This window comes from Passer montanus, unplaced genomic scaffold (assembly GCF_014805655.1).
Source record: "Passer montanus isolate IOZ18808 unplaced genomic scaffold, ASM1480565v1 scaffold25, whole genome shotgun sequence".
NCBI classification, from domain to species: Eukaryota; Metazoa; Chordata; class Aves; order Passeriformes; family Passeridae; genus Passer; species Passer montanus.
In genome coordinates, this window is record NW_024367149.1 from 4,488,857 (window position 1) to 4,501,556 (window position 12,700).

Genomic DNA, 12,700 nt, shown 5'->3' on the forward strand with positions numbered 1-12,700 from the left:
GGCGGGGCCCGCTCGGTGCCCGCCGGGCTCGCAGAGATAGCGGTGGCCGGGAAGCGGTGTTGCCCGGCCGTGCCACCAAGCCGTGCCAAAGCTGCCACGGTGCGGCATTCCTCTGTACCCGGCCCCCGGTGCGGCATTCCCCACGCTCGCTGCCCAGAGATGCTGTCCCCGCCGGCGCTGGATGCGGCTCACAGCGCCGGCAGCGGGGAGGGAGACAGGAAAGGAGAGCGGGAGGTGTCAGCCGGGATGCGGATGGGAATGGGTGGAGATGAGGGTGAAAGCTCGTGAGGCAGGAATAGGCGATGAAGACCTGGGGAGGAGGAATCCCAGGGTACGCTCCTTCCCTGTCTCTTCAGCCTGAGGTCGCGGCGCGGAGCCAGCCCGTGCCGGCAGGAGGGACTCGGGGCGGGCAGCAGCTCCCAGCCGGTGCGGCGGCGAGCGCAGCGTTCCCGCGGGATGCTCCCTTCCCTCCCTTGCCCTTCCCTTCCCTCCCAACAAGCGCTGCCGTGATTTGGCAGCCGCTCGGACTCTGGACCTGCCTCTCCGCCCCGCATTGGCTGCCGCGGCCGGTGCCGCCGGGGCGCTGGGGACACCGCAGGCGGCGGCTGGCGGCTCTCGCCGGGACCATGAAGCTCCTGTGGCTGGGCGTGGATGTCTCCAGGGTTCTGCACCTGGCCGCCGTGTTCTGCCTGACCTGCGTGCTGCTGAAAGCCATCCAGCTGTTCCACCGGCGGCGGGAGCTGCTCCGGGCGCTGGCCGACTTCCCCGGGCACCCGACCCACTGGCTCTTCGGCCACGTCCACGAGGTGCGGGAGAGCCGGGGCTGCGCTGCCGGGGCGCGGGGAGTGCGGGAGCAGCTTTCCCGAGGGGCTGGGAGTGCTGCTGCTGGAACTTGTCCCCGTGGTCCGGGAGAATTGCTGGGCGGGTGAGGGGTGGGCATCCCTTTTCCCAGCCAGAACAACGTGCTTTCCCTGCCTGTGATGCCTAGCGAGCGCATGGCTCACGCAGAGCTCCGCAGGCTGCTGCAGGCTGCACGGTGGAAAAGGGTGGTGGCCGGCTCGCCAGTCAAGAGGGAGGCAACACAGTGTGGCATGGGCAAGGTCGTGCCGGGGTGTGAGCCGGCATCGGTGCTGGAGGGAGCAGAGCCGCGCTGCTCTGTCTCCGCTGTCACCTCTGCTCCCTGACAGCCGGGGCAGGGCCCTGCAGCTCTCCCTGCGGCGCTGAGCTCATGAGATGCTGAGCAGATGCTCGCTGCTCCCGATATCCACAGGCGCTTTCCCTCCCCTGCCAGCTTGCCTCGGCCTCGTGGCCTAGGTGAACCTGGCAATTGATCGTTCCGAGCCACTTTTCAGGCACAAAACACATCGCAGGCTTTGCATCCAGCACAGGGCCGTGGATCTTCTTACAATTGCATTTAAGGTCATGAGTAACTAAACCCACGTGCATAGGCGAGCCTTGTTCTGGCCACTGGTGTCATGGATTATTATTTCCCGAGGTGTGCACTTGCCCACACAGATCACCACGGCTGCCTTTGGCAAACGGATTTTCACAACTCATCAGCAGCCTCACGAGCTTGCCTGTTGTAAAAGGTTTTTCCATATGTGCTAAAGGCTGCCTAAAATAATCTTGCCCTCTACTGGGCTCTGCTGATGTCCTGCCACATTAAATAGCTGGCACCCTGAAAAGTGTCTGGGAAATCAGGAGGAGACCTCACAGGACTTGTCTCTGTGCTGTGGCACTGCCAGTTTTGCTGTGCTGGACAGGACAAGCAGTATTTTGGCAATGTAAGCATGAAGATGGGCCAGTTCAAAGCTTTGTTACACTGCCAGTTAGACTTTAAAACTGCAATTAAATAAATTCTTCTGTTTGTTAGTTGTGGCTATTTGTCCTGGAAGGAAATTTAACCATTTGTGCCAATCACTTGCTGTCATCATGCCTAGGTTGCTCATGCCTCAATTTTTACCTCAGACAATGTTTGTATGAGAATTCCTTTTTTGAAGATTTAATAATTTGCTGATTAACGCTGCTGAATTCCCCAAAGCCTAACAGTTCATCGAGCCAGCAAAGAAACTGGCAATGCTCTGGCAATTCAACACGCTGAATACAAAGTTTGCACACACCTCGAGGAGGACCTGTGAGCTGTATTCAGGGAGAGCACTGACATTTCCAGTTCTGCTGATTTAACTGTTTGCCAGTTTTGATCCAGGCCAGTTTAGAAGCTCAAATGTATTTGTCATGCTCTGGGTGGATCTCCTGGGAATACGTCACTTTGTTTTAAAGCATTCTCTGGGTGTTAGTCTCTGCTTATCCAAATCACTCAGTAGAAATGACATTAAAATATCAGGAAGATGTTGTGTAGAGCTGTTCAGTCTCACTGCAGCAGCACGACTTAGTTAAACCCAGACTGCCAGCCCTGAGCTGACCAAAGTGGCTCCCCATGGCTGGGGTTGGTGGCAAGCAGAGGAGAGCAGGGTCACTGCCCTGCTGGCCCAGGGAGGGTGTCAGTCCCTCGGCAGCCCTTTGTCCACTTCTGCCCTGTGTGTGGAGGAGCCCCCTCTGGCTGCAGGCAGCACACCCTCGTGCTCAGATTTCAGCTCCTGTCTTTGCTCTTTCATTTGCTATCAGTGTGTAGTCATTAAAATGCCCTTAAGCCTCTTCTCGGATGCTTTTAGTGTTGGATCAATTTCAAAACTTGCATTTCAGCATGAGATTAGGCAATTACCTTTCTTTCTTAGGCCCAAGTGGGGTTTATACTTTTCAAGCCCTCAGGGGAAGAAGAAGTAGCAGTAATGGTCTTTTGTGCAGAGCCGGGTAGCTGGAGCCATGATTAAGGCATGAAAGCTTTCTATTCCTCTGCAGCTCACAGAACTTTACACCCTCTGCTCCAGGAGTGCTTGGTGCAGCAGGTTACTCACCTTGAGGGTAACCTCTCCTCTCAAATAAAACCATTCAACCCTCTGCCAGCACAGGGATGGTTCTTGATAGGCTAAGCCAAGCGTGCTGCTCCAAAACAAGGGTGGATGCCAAGGCTTCTAGGATTAGGACTTCTGCCAGCAAGACTTGCTCAGCATCTCCCAGTTACTTTCCATTATGTTTATTGTGATTCACAACAGGAGAAGCACAGGCAGCTGTGTCAAAGGGAATTTCACATGTTCAGGTGTCACTTAGATAAAGGCACTGTGCCAAAGACTGCTTCTGCTGACATTTGCTGAAGAGGTGGGTGCTGAGGAGAGCTGCCTCCTTTTGCTCCAAAACTTGATCTCTGAAGTCAGAGAAATTGATGGTTCTATTTATTAAGTTCAAAATCCTGAACTTGAGTAAGTGAAGTTGAGCTGTAATAACTGGTTGCAGTTCATAATTCTGCTGAATGTGGGAGACACATGGGATGTGCTGCAGGGATGCCCCAGCTTGTGAGGAAGGGGGGGCTCAGTCTTGGAGCTGAACCTGGATATGCCTCTGGCAGATATCCTATCCAAGACAAGCCACACATGGCTGAATATTTGATGTGGGTGATTATTTGAGTACGAGCAATGTCCTGGGTTGAGAAACACCAGCCAGACTAAAAGCTGAGCTGAGATAACTCAGCACTAAAGCAACTGAGCAAATATCACTTGATGCAGCCAACTGGGTGACTTTGAGGCTGATTTCTGCACCAGTATGCTGATTTAATTAATCTTCAAGTTTCAAGTCAAAGCAGCAGCTATGTCAGACCTAGGTTACCAAAATCCTTCCCCTGCATATTGGCCCAGAGTAGTTTCTCTTCTAAGAAAAAATAATCTTACATGGTTTAGTCTCTGTGGTTTTCTTCCTCTGCCTGTGATTGTGGTTCTTTCCACTCGTTCTTTGTCTTTTTTCTGTACATAACAACACCAGCTGTAAAAGCAATAAAGCAGAGATTACTTCGGAGTGAACCTGCCACTGCTGCTGATATGAAAGCTGGTGCTCATGCTGCTCCTCAGATTGCAGCTTTCAAGGACAGGAGATACGTCTTTCTAAGAGCACCAGTTCTTCCTTGCCTGTAAAACTCAATTCCCAGCTATCAATGAATTCTTAATGTAATGTTATTAACCAGTGTTTCCTTCTCTCTGTGATCCATTGGTGACTTTGAACTAATTCTGTTCAGTTTTTCATGGACACTGGCCCTCTCCACCAAAATGTCTGCAGGGGTGGGGTGTTGTTCCCCACAGCTGCACTGGGGCAGACCCAGCAGTGGTGCTGTTGGCTGCTCTATTTTCTCCCAGCTGCAGAGTGCTAACTGCTCAGCCATATGCAAGTGAGAATGTAGTTTGCATGCTACAAAATGCAGATGCTGTCTTCTATGGGGTGGCCGTGGAAAAAGAGCAGATAACACATATGAGCTGATAGGCACCACCATGGTTCCTAAGGATGTTCTCTAGCTTAAGGTCAAGTGATAAGGAAGAATTATTTTATAGGAGCTTTAAAAGTAGCAAATATCTCTCCTTCCCATGTTTTGAAAACATGGAGGAAAAACATCTTGTTTATCCTCATCTGGTTTTGTTCTCAGAAAGACATTGAGCTTTTTAAGACAGTGTATTGGGAAATTACATATTTATTTTTTTTCCCTCCAAATCTGTATATTCTCTGTCTTTTTTCTTCTCCTGAACTAGTTTCTCAAGGAGGAAGAGATGCTGGACAAGTCAGAGCTCTGGTCACAGAAGTACTCACATGCTCACCCTGTGTGGTTTGGGAGTTTCTCAGCATTCCTGGTTGTCTCTGATCCCGACTATGCCAAGGTTCTGTTGGGCAGAGGAGGTGAGAGATTATGGCTTCAGCTGGGAAGCAGCAACCCTAGCCTGTAGATTTCCCATGCCAGCCTCAAAATTTACAGCAAGGCAGTTTCACAGAGAGGTTTTATTGCAGAAATCATCTAAAGGTGTGGAGAGATACCACTCCTTCATGCTGTGCCCTGGGTGCTTCAGGCACAGGGCTGCAGGGCTGACCTGACTCCAAATCCATTGCTGGAAAATCAGACTTCCTCAAGTGCTCCTTGAAATTTAACTACTCAGTGCCTGATCCCAGCAAGGAGAAGACACTTGGGAGTTTTTTCTAGGTTCAGAGTTTTGGCTCCTGCTGTAGAGAAGTATCTTTAGTGGATTGAGTAGACAAGGTGCTGAACAGTAATGTCTGAGAGGGTTAATCATTTATCACACTGCACAGACTTTGGACTGCCAATATTGTTGTTTTTTTCCAGTGTGAGCATCTGCTTTTATATGTATTTATTGCTGCTGGCAAAGACAAAGTTGTTTTGTGTTTAAATACTGGGAGTTCTGCAGGGATGCCACTGATTTTGCTTCATACCCAACCAAAAGTGAGAGCCCAGAGGGAGCTTTCAGCTGCAAACCTGAATTCATGCTATTGAAACATTTACCATTTTATTTTCTCTTTCTTTATTTTTTTTTACAGATCCCAAAGATAATATCAGCTATAAACACCTTGTCCCATGGATTGGTATGTATTCCCAGGGCTTTGCCTGCAAGGAATGATTCTGAAGTTAGTCAAAAGCATGCTATGAATAAACAGCATTGTGCCTATTCCTTGATGGAGTTATAGCTAAAAGCTTCTTAAAATTATTGCATTTACTGAAAAAGGTACTAAGTAGACTGAAAAAGGTACTAAGTAGTTCTATTTATTTTCAAGGATGGAAAGTTGAGACATAACATATATACACATGTTTTTTATATATGTGTAACATGTAACATATGTAACATATGTAACATATGTAAGTACAAATACTTACATGTCCATAGGTAGCAAAGACTGGTGATGGGGAAGTTTAAATTCATTGAAGAACTGGTGAAAAATACATCTGCTGTTCTGAATTTCTCTTTTCCAGTAGTGTTGGTGCTTCCTCTCAAAGACACCACTGTGCTATTTTGGTGAGCAGGGCTTTGCTCAGCTCTGGCAACCCCGGGGCTGATGGCAGCATTTGGAAATACCCTCTCACAGCAGCTCAGATAACAGATTTAATCACTTTCTGTGCAGGCTGAGAGCAGCCTGTGCCCAGCAAAACATGCCTTGCCTGTCTTTCCCCAGGGAATGGGTTGCTGATCTTACATGGGCCCAAGTGGCACCAACACAGAAAACTCCTGACCCCAGGGTTCCATTATGACGTCTTGAAGCCATACGTGGCCCTGATGGCAGAATCTACAAACGTGATGCTGGTAGGACTCATGATGCTCCTCTCTCTGCCCTGTTTGCTTTTCCCCATCCTGTCTGGTTAGGAGGTAAATGCTGGAGCAGCGTTTTCTTTATCTGGTAATTGTAAGGACATGCTGTGTCCTGGTGGTCATTCTTTCTGAGTCACCCCAAATCCCTGCCCTTGAGCTGGGAGGGATGAGTATCCCTTGGAAGGGGTGGGCAGGTTGAGCCTCCCTGCAATGACACTGTCCCTGGTACTGCCTTGGGATCTGTGGCTGAGATTCCAGGACTGATGTTATTGACATCCCGTGCATGATCTCAGTTCCAACAGCAACTTCTTATAGGGTGTTTGTCTAAATAAAGAATTGAGGTAAATTAATGTTCATAATAAATCTGCCAAAAATAAAGGCTGGAGCAGAGCTGTAGTGTTACCTAAGGTTAAAGGGTATTATTAGCTGTCAACATACCCATGACTGGACTGCAATCCCTGCCATGGCTCATAAACAGTAAAAATGCACTGTTCTTCACTCCACTGCTGCTGGGCAGGATGGAAACCAGTAGGAATTACAGGAGAAGGGCACCAGGCTTTGTGCATGTGAACTGGAGGAGTCTGGATGCTGGATCTATTCCTTCTCCTTCACCTCCCTCACTCCAACCTCCCTGGCAGCTTCACATAGATCCTGGCTGGATTCCTCCTGCTGGCCCAGGGAGCAGCCAGGAGCCGGGGGCTGGAGAGCCAGGAGAGCTTTTGCAAGGCTCAGGACTGCCTGGGAGTTTGAAATTCCTTGTGCACAGCGCCAATTGTGTGAGCCCGTGCCACCAGGTGGCAATCGTTGCATGTGCGACGGACGCACATCTGTCCCCATAAGCCTGGTTTGGTGCTGTGGAGCTCTGATGTCACCGTGCTCCTCCCTCCCCTCCCTTTCTCAGCTTGGAAGTCCACTCGTTCCTTACAGCCTCGAGGGGACAGAGGATTCATCATCACTTCGTGTCTTCTGGGGAAGAGAGGCAGGATTTATCGTTTCTCTAGGGGTGCCCTGTGCGAAGGGTTGAGCAAGAGCTCCTGTATTACTTGCTGGCAAAACACGCTGGCACAGAGATGTGACAGAAAAAAACCTTGCTCCAAAGTTTGTGTCTTGGGCATAAAGCTCAAATGTGCTCAAGAAGGCACCCAGTGAAGCCCAATGCCAGCATTTGCTGCTCCTGTACAGAAAAACACACTCTGTTCTAAGAAAGATTTGGGTAACTCGCCATCACCCAGAAATGCACCTGTCCTGGGCTTCTTCAGGGTACTCTTGCCTCAGAATGGGCTGTAGCCAGGCTTACCACCACCAGGATCCAAGAACAGCAGCTGCCTGAGGCAAATCTCATATTAACCATCCCACTTTTGGCTTCTCTTCTCTGGGATTTTGCTGGCAACTAGCAAAAATTTCTGTGGGATGGATCTCTATCTGAGCACTCATTTAACTAGGGGGTGACTGCAGACCATGCAGAGCTGCCCCTTGTCTTCTCATTTCTGTCTCCTTTGTGCCCTAGGATAAGTGGGAAAAGCTAATAGCAGATGGGAAGCCAGTGGAGCTCTTTGAGCACGTCAGCTTGATGACTCTCGATAGCATCATGAAATGTGCCTTCAGTTGTCACAGCAACTGCCAGACCAGCAGGTCAGTGCTGGCTGCCCCAAACCCTGGCAGGAAGTTTGCAGCTCAGAAGGGAAATGGGCAAATTACATGTCACTGTGCTCCCAAATTTACAAGCTTCCTATTCCCCTCTCTCCAGGAAAAACGCCTACATCCAGGCTGTCTACGACCTCTGCCACATGGTGCACCAGCGCCTCCGCATCTTCCCCTACCACAATGACATCATTTACTGGCTCAGCCCCCATGGGTTTCAGTTCAGGAAGGCCTGCAGGATCGCTCATGACCACACAGGTATTCCCTACTGGCATTCTCTGCCAAAACTGTGGACAGAGGCAGTCAGGTTTTCTCCTTGCCTGTGCAGTGAACCCTGCCCAGAGCTCAGAGCTGAGATCCAAGCAGGGCATCAGCTTGCAGCAGTGATCTGATCTAGAAAAGAAGCAAAGGGGTCTCTCAGCTCCTGGGTCATTAAACTGGACTAATGGAGGAATTGCCCTCTGGAAATGCTCCTGTAAAATGGCCAATGGTGAGACAAGGAATGGGCATTGCAGGCAACACCAGTGCAAGGAATGATTTTCCATTTCAAGCCAGGTGTGATTTAAATGCATGAGGGGTGTGTAAAGTAGGCTGAGAAGTCCATGGTGACCAAAGAAAAGGATGCCAATATCTATGGCGTTTGTTGCCATGCTGCTGAAAAAGCCAAAGTGCCTGGGATGCGCAAGCACGGGTCAAATGCATCGTGGACTGAGCAGTGCTCACTCCTTGGGTGAGGTTTGCATTCAAACCACAAAGTTTGAGATGAGTTTTTGAGATGCAAAACTTTGAGTTTTGCATTCAAAGTTTTGCAGCTTGACATCTCCTGGCCCTGCTGAGCCTTTAACCCTTTCTCCCCCAGACAAGGTGATCCATGAGCGAAAGGAATCCCTTAAAGATGAACGGGAATTTGAAAAGATCCAGAAGAAGAGACATTTGGATTTCTTGGACATTCTGCTGTGTGCCAAAGTGAGTGGCAAGGAGTGTTTGTGTGGCAGGTCACAGAGTGCAAAAGCAAGTCAGTCTTTGCAGGAGTGCCACAAGCCACCATAGACCCTCAGGACTGCACTAGCCATTTAAAAAAATTAGCCCTGTCCCACGGTTGAAGAGAGGGCAAGGTGATCCAGTTTTCCATTGTTGAAGTGTTGACAATGTATTTTTGGATATACAGAATGCAGAGGAATTCTGTAGTCCTGGTGGTTTAATATGGGGGCGTAAAGAGATTTAAAAGTGAAGAGAAAGGAGCTCTGAATTCAGTGTAAACAGACATTCATTTTGTTTACATGTATCCCACAGGCATTATCACACCCCTTTTGCAATAGCTGAAAGAATATAATAGCCCCTACTGGGATATTTACATATTTATATATATGTGTGTGTGTGTTACTGTAATATATATTTTATATGTATGGGCCACTGAGAGTGTCTCTGGACTGTTAGGATGAGAATGGAGCTGCACTGTCCGATGAGGACCTGCGTGCTGAGGTGGACACATTCATGTTTGAGGGCCACGACACCACAGCCAGTGGCATCTCCTGGCTCCTCTACTGCCTGGCAATCCACCCTGAGCACCAGCAGCTCTGCAGGGAGGAGATCCAGGGCATCCTGGGGGACCGGGAGACAATCCAGTGGTAAGGGTGCACCATTTCCTCTGCTGGTCACTCTTTTCCTATCGCTGCCGTTTCCAAGTGAGCGATGCCTTCGAGGCTCAAAAGCTGGGGGTGCTAAAGGTTGCTGCATGCACAGGGACTTCACAGATCCTTCAGCTACGTCTGCCCCCCTGGAAGGGACATTCTGGATGCCATCCCAAGTCCTGGGCCAACAGCACTGCTCTTTGCTCTCTCCTATTTTCTCACCACAGGACATCAGAGATGTGCTTTTCACTTTTCCCTGTCACTTTGCACTTGAGCTTGTTCAGTGGTTGTTCGGGTTGTTCAGCCTGGGGCTGATGGCAGCATTTGGAAATACCCTGGGCATTGGCTGGGCATTGTGGGTCCCTCTGTTCTCTCGCAGTCTGCTCAGGGGCTGCAAGGCTGTGGGTGAAGGGGCCTCCCAGCACAGGCAGTGGGGGGACTGTGGGGCTCAGCCTGCCTGTCCCAACAGGGAGGACCTGGGCAAGATGACTTACAGCACCATGTGCATCAAGGAGAGCCTGCGCCTTTACCCCCCCGTGCCGGGCGTGTCCCGGCAGCTCAGCAAACCCGTCACCTTCCCCGACGGACGCACTCTGCCCGAAGGTCTGTAGATCCCATTCCTGCAAATCCCTTTCCTGCTGCACACAGCTCTGCTCTCAGGCACCAGCTGCATCCTCGCTGGCACAGATGCTCAGGCAGGGCTGTGCAGATGTTGGCTTGTTTCTTTGTCAGTGAGCCCTTTTCTCCTCCTCAATTGTTTTCCAGGCAGCATCACTGCAATAAGCATTTACCTCATTCACAGAAACCCTGAAGTGTGGAAAGATCCTTTGGTGAGTTTTCTTTTGATCTGCTAATAATTCTTTCCCTTTGGGATGTGCCTCTTCCCATGTACCCTTCACCTGTTAGCAGCACAGCATAATTGTCTCTCTACTATGGGGTTCTTCATAAATGAGGGGGGTCACATTTCTCAAGAAACCAGTTAGTACTGTGTTATTTAAATAGTCACTTTTTCTTGCTGCATGTTCTTCATTTCCAGGTGTTTGACCCTTTGCGTTTTTCCCCAGAGAATGTCTCTGGCAGGCACTCTCATGCCTTTCTGCCTTTTTCTGCTGGAATGAGGTAAAGGGAATTAACACTGAAGGAGTAGTGGGCAGAGACTGCCCAGGGTGTGCCCTGCAGTCCTGGTCCTGCAGAATTACATAGTTAAATAGTTAAATGGGGATGTAAGTGTTTGTGCAACAGAGGAGTTCTGATACCAGCAGGCAAAATGGGAAGGCAGCATTGCCAAGCCCCTTCTGGGGACAGGGAACTGGGTCCAAAAGCTGTGGAACATCCTGCTGGCATCCTGCAGGGAGCCTGCAGCATTCTGAGCTCACCTGCTCTCCCCTCCTTGATGCAGAGACCCCACCCCACCCTCCTGCCCTTTGATTCTCTGCTTTCACCCTCCTCCCAATCCTTCCCTTTGCCCTGTGCTGACTCCTTCAAGGCCAGAACCTTGCAGACCTTCCCTGCTTGGAGACCCACCACCTCATCCCTGCTGGCCTGTCCTTTGGCTTCCCCATCTCCCTCCTTCTCCCTGCTCATTGACCACACAGTGAGCTCCTGATGTTCCTCTCAATTCCTCCTGCTCAGCCCATGCCCCTGGGGCCCCCTGAGCTGCAGAGGGGGAGGATGTGTGCTGGTGTGGGAGGGCTGGGATGGGCTGTGGGGTTTGCTGTGGGATAGAGCTGTGTGGGATGGTCTGTGGGGTTTGCTGCTCTCAGCACAGGGATGAAGCTGTGTGGGATGGAACTGTGTGGGATGGGCTGTGGGGTTTGCTGTGCCCAGCATGGGGATGGAGCTGTGTGGGATGGGCTGTGTGGGCTGGAGCTGTGGGGGATGGGCTGTGGGGTTTGCTGTGCCCAGCACAGGGATGGAGCTGTGTGGGATGGGCTGTGGGGTTTGCTGTGGGATAGAGCTGTGTGGGATGAGCTGTGTGGGATGTGCTGTGGGGTTTGCTGTGGGATGGGCTGTGGGGTTTGCTGTGCCCAGCACAGGGGTGGAGCTGGCTGAGCCGCTCTGTTTCCCCGCAGGAATTGCATCGGGCAGCAGTTTGCCATGAACGAGATGAAGGTGGCGCTGGCTCTGACCCTGCTGCGCTTTGAGCTCTTGCCCGACCCTGCCACGCCTCCCCTCAAAATAACTCGGATAATCCTTCGCTCCAAGAACGGGATTCACCTGTATTTAAAGAAAATCCGCTGATGCTGGAAAACATCCTGCCTTCACCAGAGGGAGGGACCAGGCAGATGACGGACGGTGTTTCTCTGGGGTAGAGGTGCAGGGCAGGATTTGGGGATGAGGATTCCTGATTTCTGTGCTTCGTCCACCGGCTGAAAGCCCTTTTCAGGCGAGGCCCAGGAGGCTGGGATGCCACTGCACAGACCCTTCTGCTCCAGGGCACTGATCTGAGAGCAGCCAGGCACGGCCACGCTCTCTGTCCCCTTGCACTGCCATAAGGGCGGGCCTGGCCTGCTCTGGGAACAACTGCAGGCCCCACCAGCCTCCTTCTTACCAAATCCTGCCTTCACACTCGTGCCCTGGCCGAATCTGTGACCATTTCCAGCCCTGCTCTGTCATCAGCACCTTCCTCAGTGCCTAGAGGTCAGCCCTGCTCTCCTGCAGTGGGACAGCCTGGGGCAGACCTCTGTCTCACTTCTTACACTCAGTGGGCCTATAATTTGTTGAAAGCACTGATTGTAATTTGGGCTCTGAAATCGTGCCCAAACTGCAAAATATTCTGTAATTTTTGTCTTAATAAACAAATTTTTCCTGCAACAGCAGCTGTGTTGTTTGTATTGCTGGTGCTTGCCTGCTTCATCACAAACACAGTGTAAAACTCCTTTAGAAATGGAAGATGTGGAGAGGAAGCCCATGAGCAGCAAGAGACCTCCCTGGACAGGCCAGGAAACTGCCTGTGGGTCTCCAGCCAACACAGCATCTCCTTCCATGGGCAACTCTTTAATAGGGGTCCAGTAATCAATCATCAATCAAAGTTCTCATAGTTAGAAAGTGTGTCAGGGCAGGCTGTCCCTCTTTTTTTTTTTTAAGTATTATTTTATTTTCTTAAGCTGATAAAATTATGAGAATTGTTACACTGGAGGACACTAGTGAGCTGTCCTCTGCCTCTGCAGGAATCATTGCTGGGATGGAATATCACACATCAAACTGTGAAATCCCAAAAGCTGGGAGGAGGCTGCTGTG

At 50.6% G+C, this 12,700-nt stretch overlaps 1 protein-coding gene across 1 annotated transcript; it reads left to right on the plus strand.

Moving 5' to 3' along the window:
* Positions 1-103: 103 nt before the first annotated feature.
* LOC120503130 (cytochrome P450 4B1-like) lies at positions 104-12,279 on the plus strand. Its single transcript, XM_039711301.1, has 12 exons — positions 104-806; positions 4,629-4,773; positions 5,425-5,469; positions 6,055-6,182; positions 7,696-7,820; positions 7,936-8,087; positions 8,689-8,795; positions 9,267-9,457; positions 9,930-10,063; positions 10,226-10,290; positions 10,497-10,579; positions 11,533-12,279. The coding sequence occupies exons 1-12, from the start codon at positions 303-305 to the stop codon at positions 11,699-11,701; spliced, it is 1,848 nt and encodes a 615-aa protein (XP_039567235.1). The 5' UTR covers positions 104-302; the 3' UTR covers positions 11,702-12,279.
* Positions 12,280-12,700: the final 421 nt, after the last annotated feature.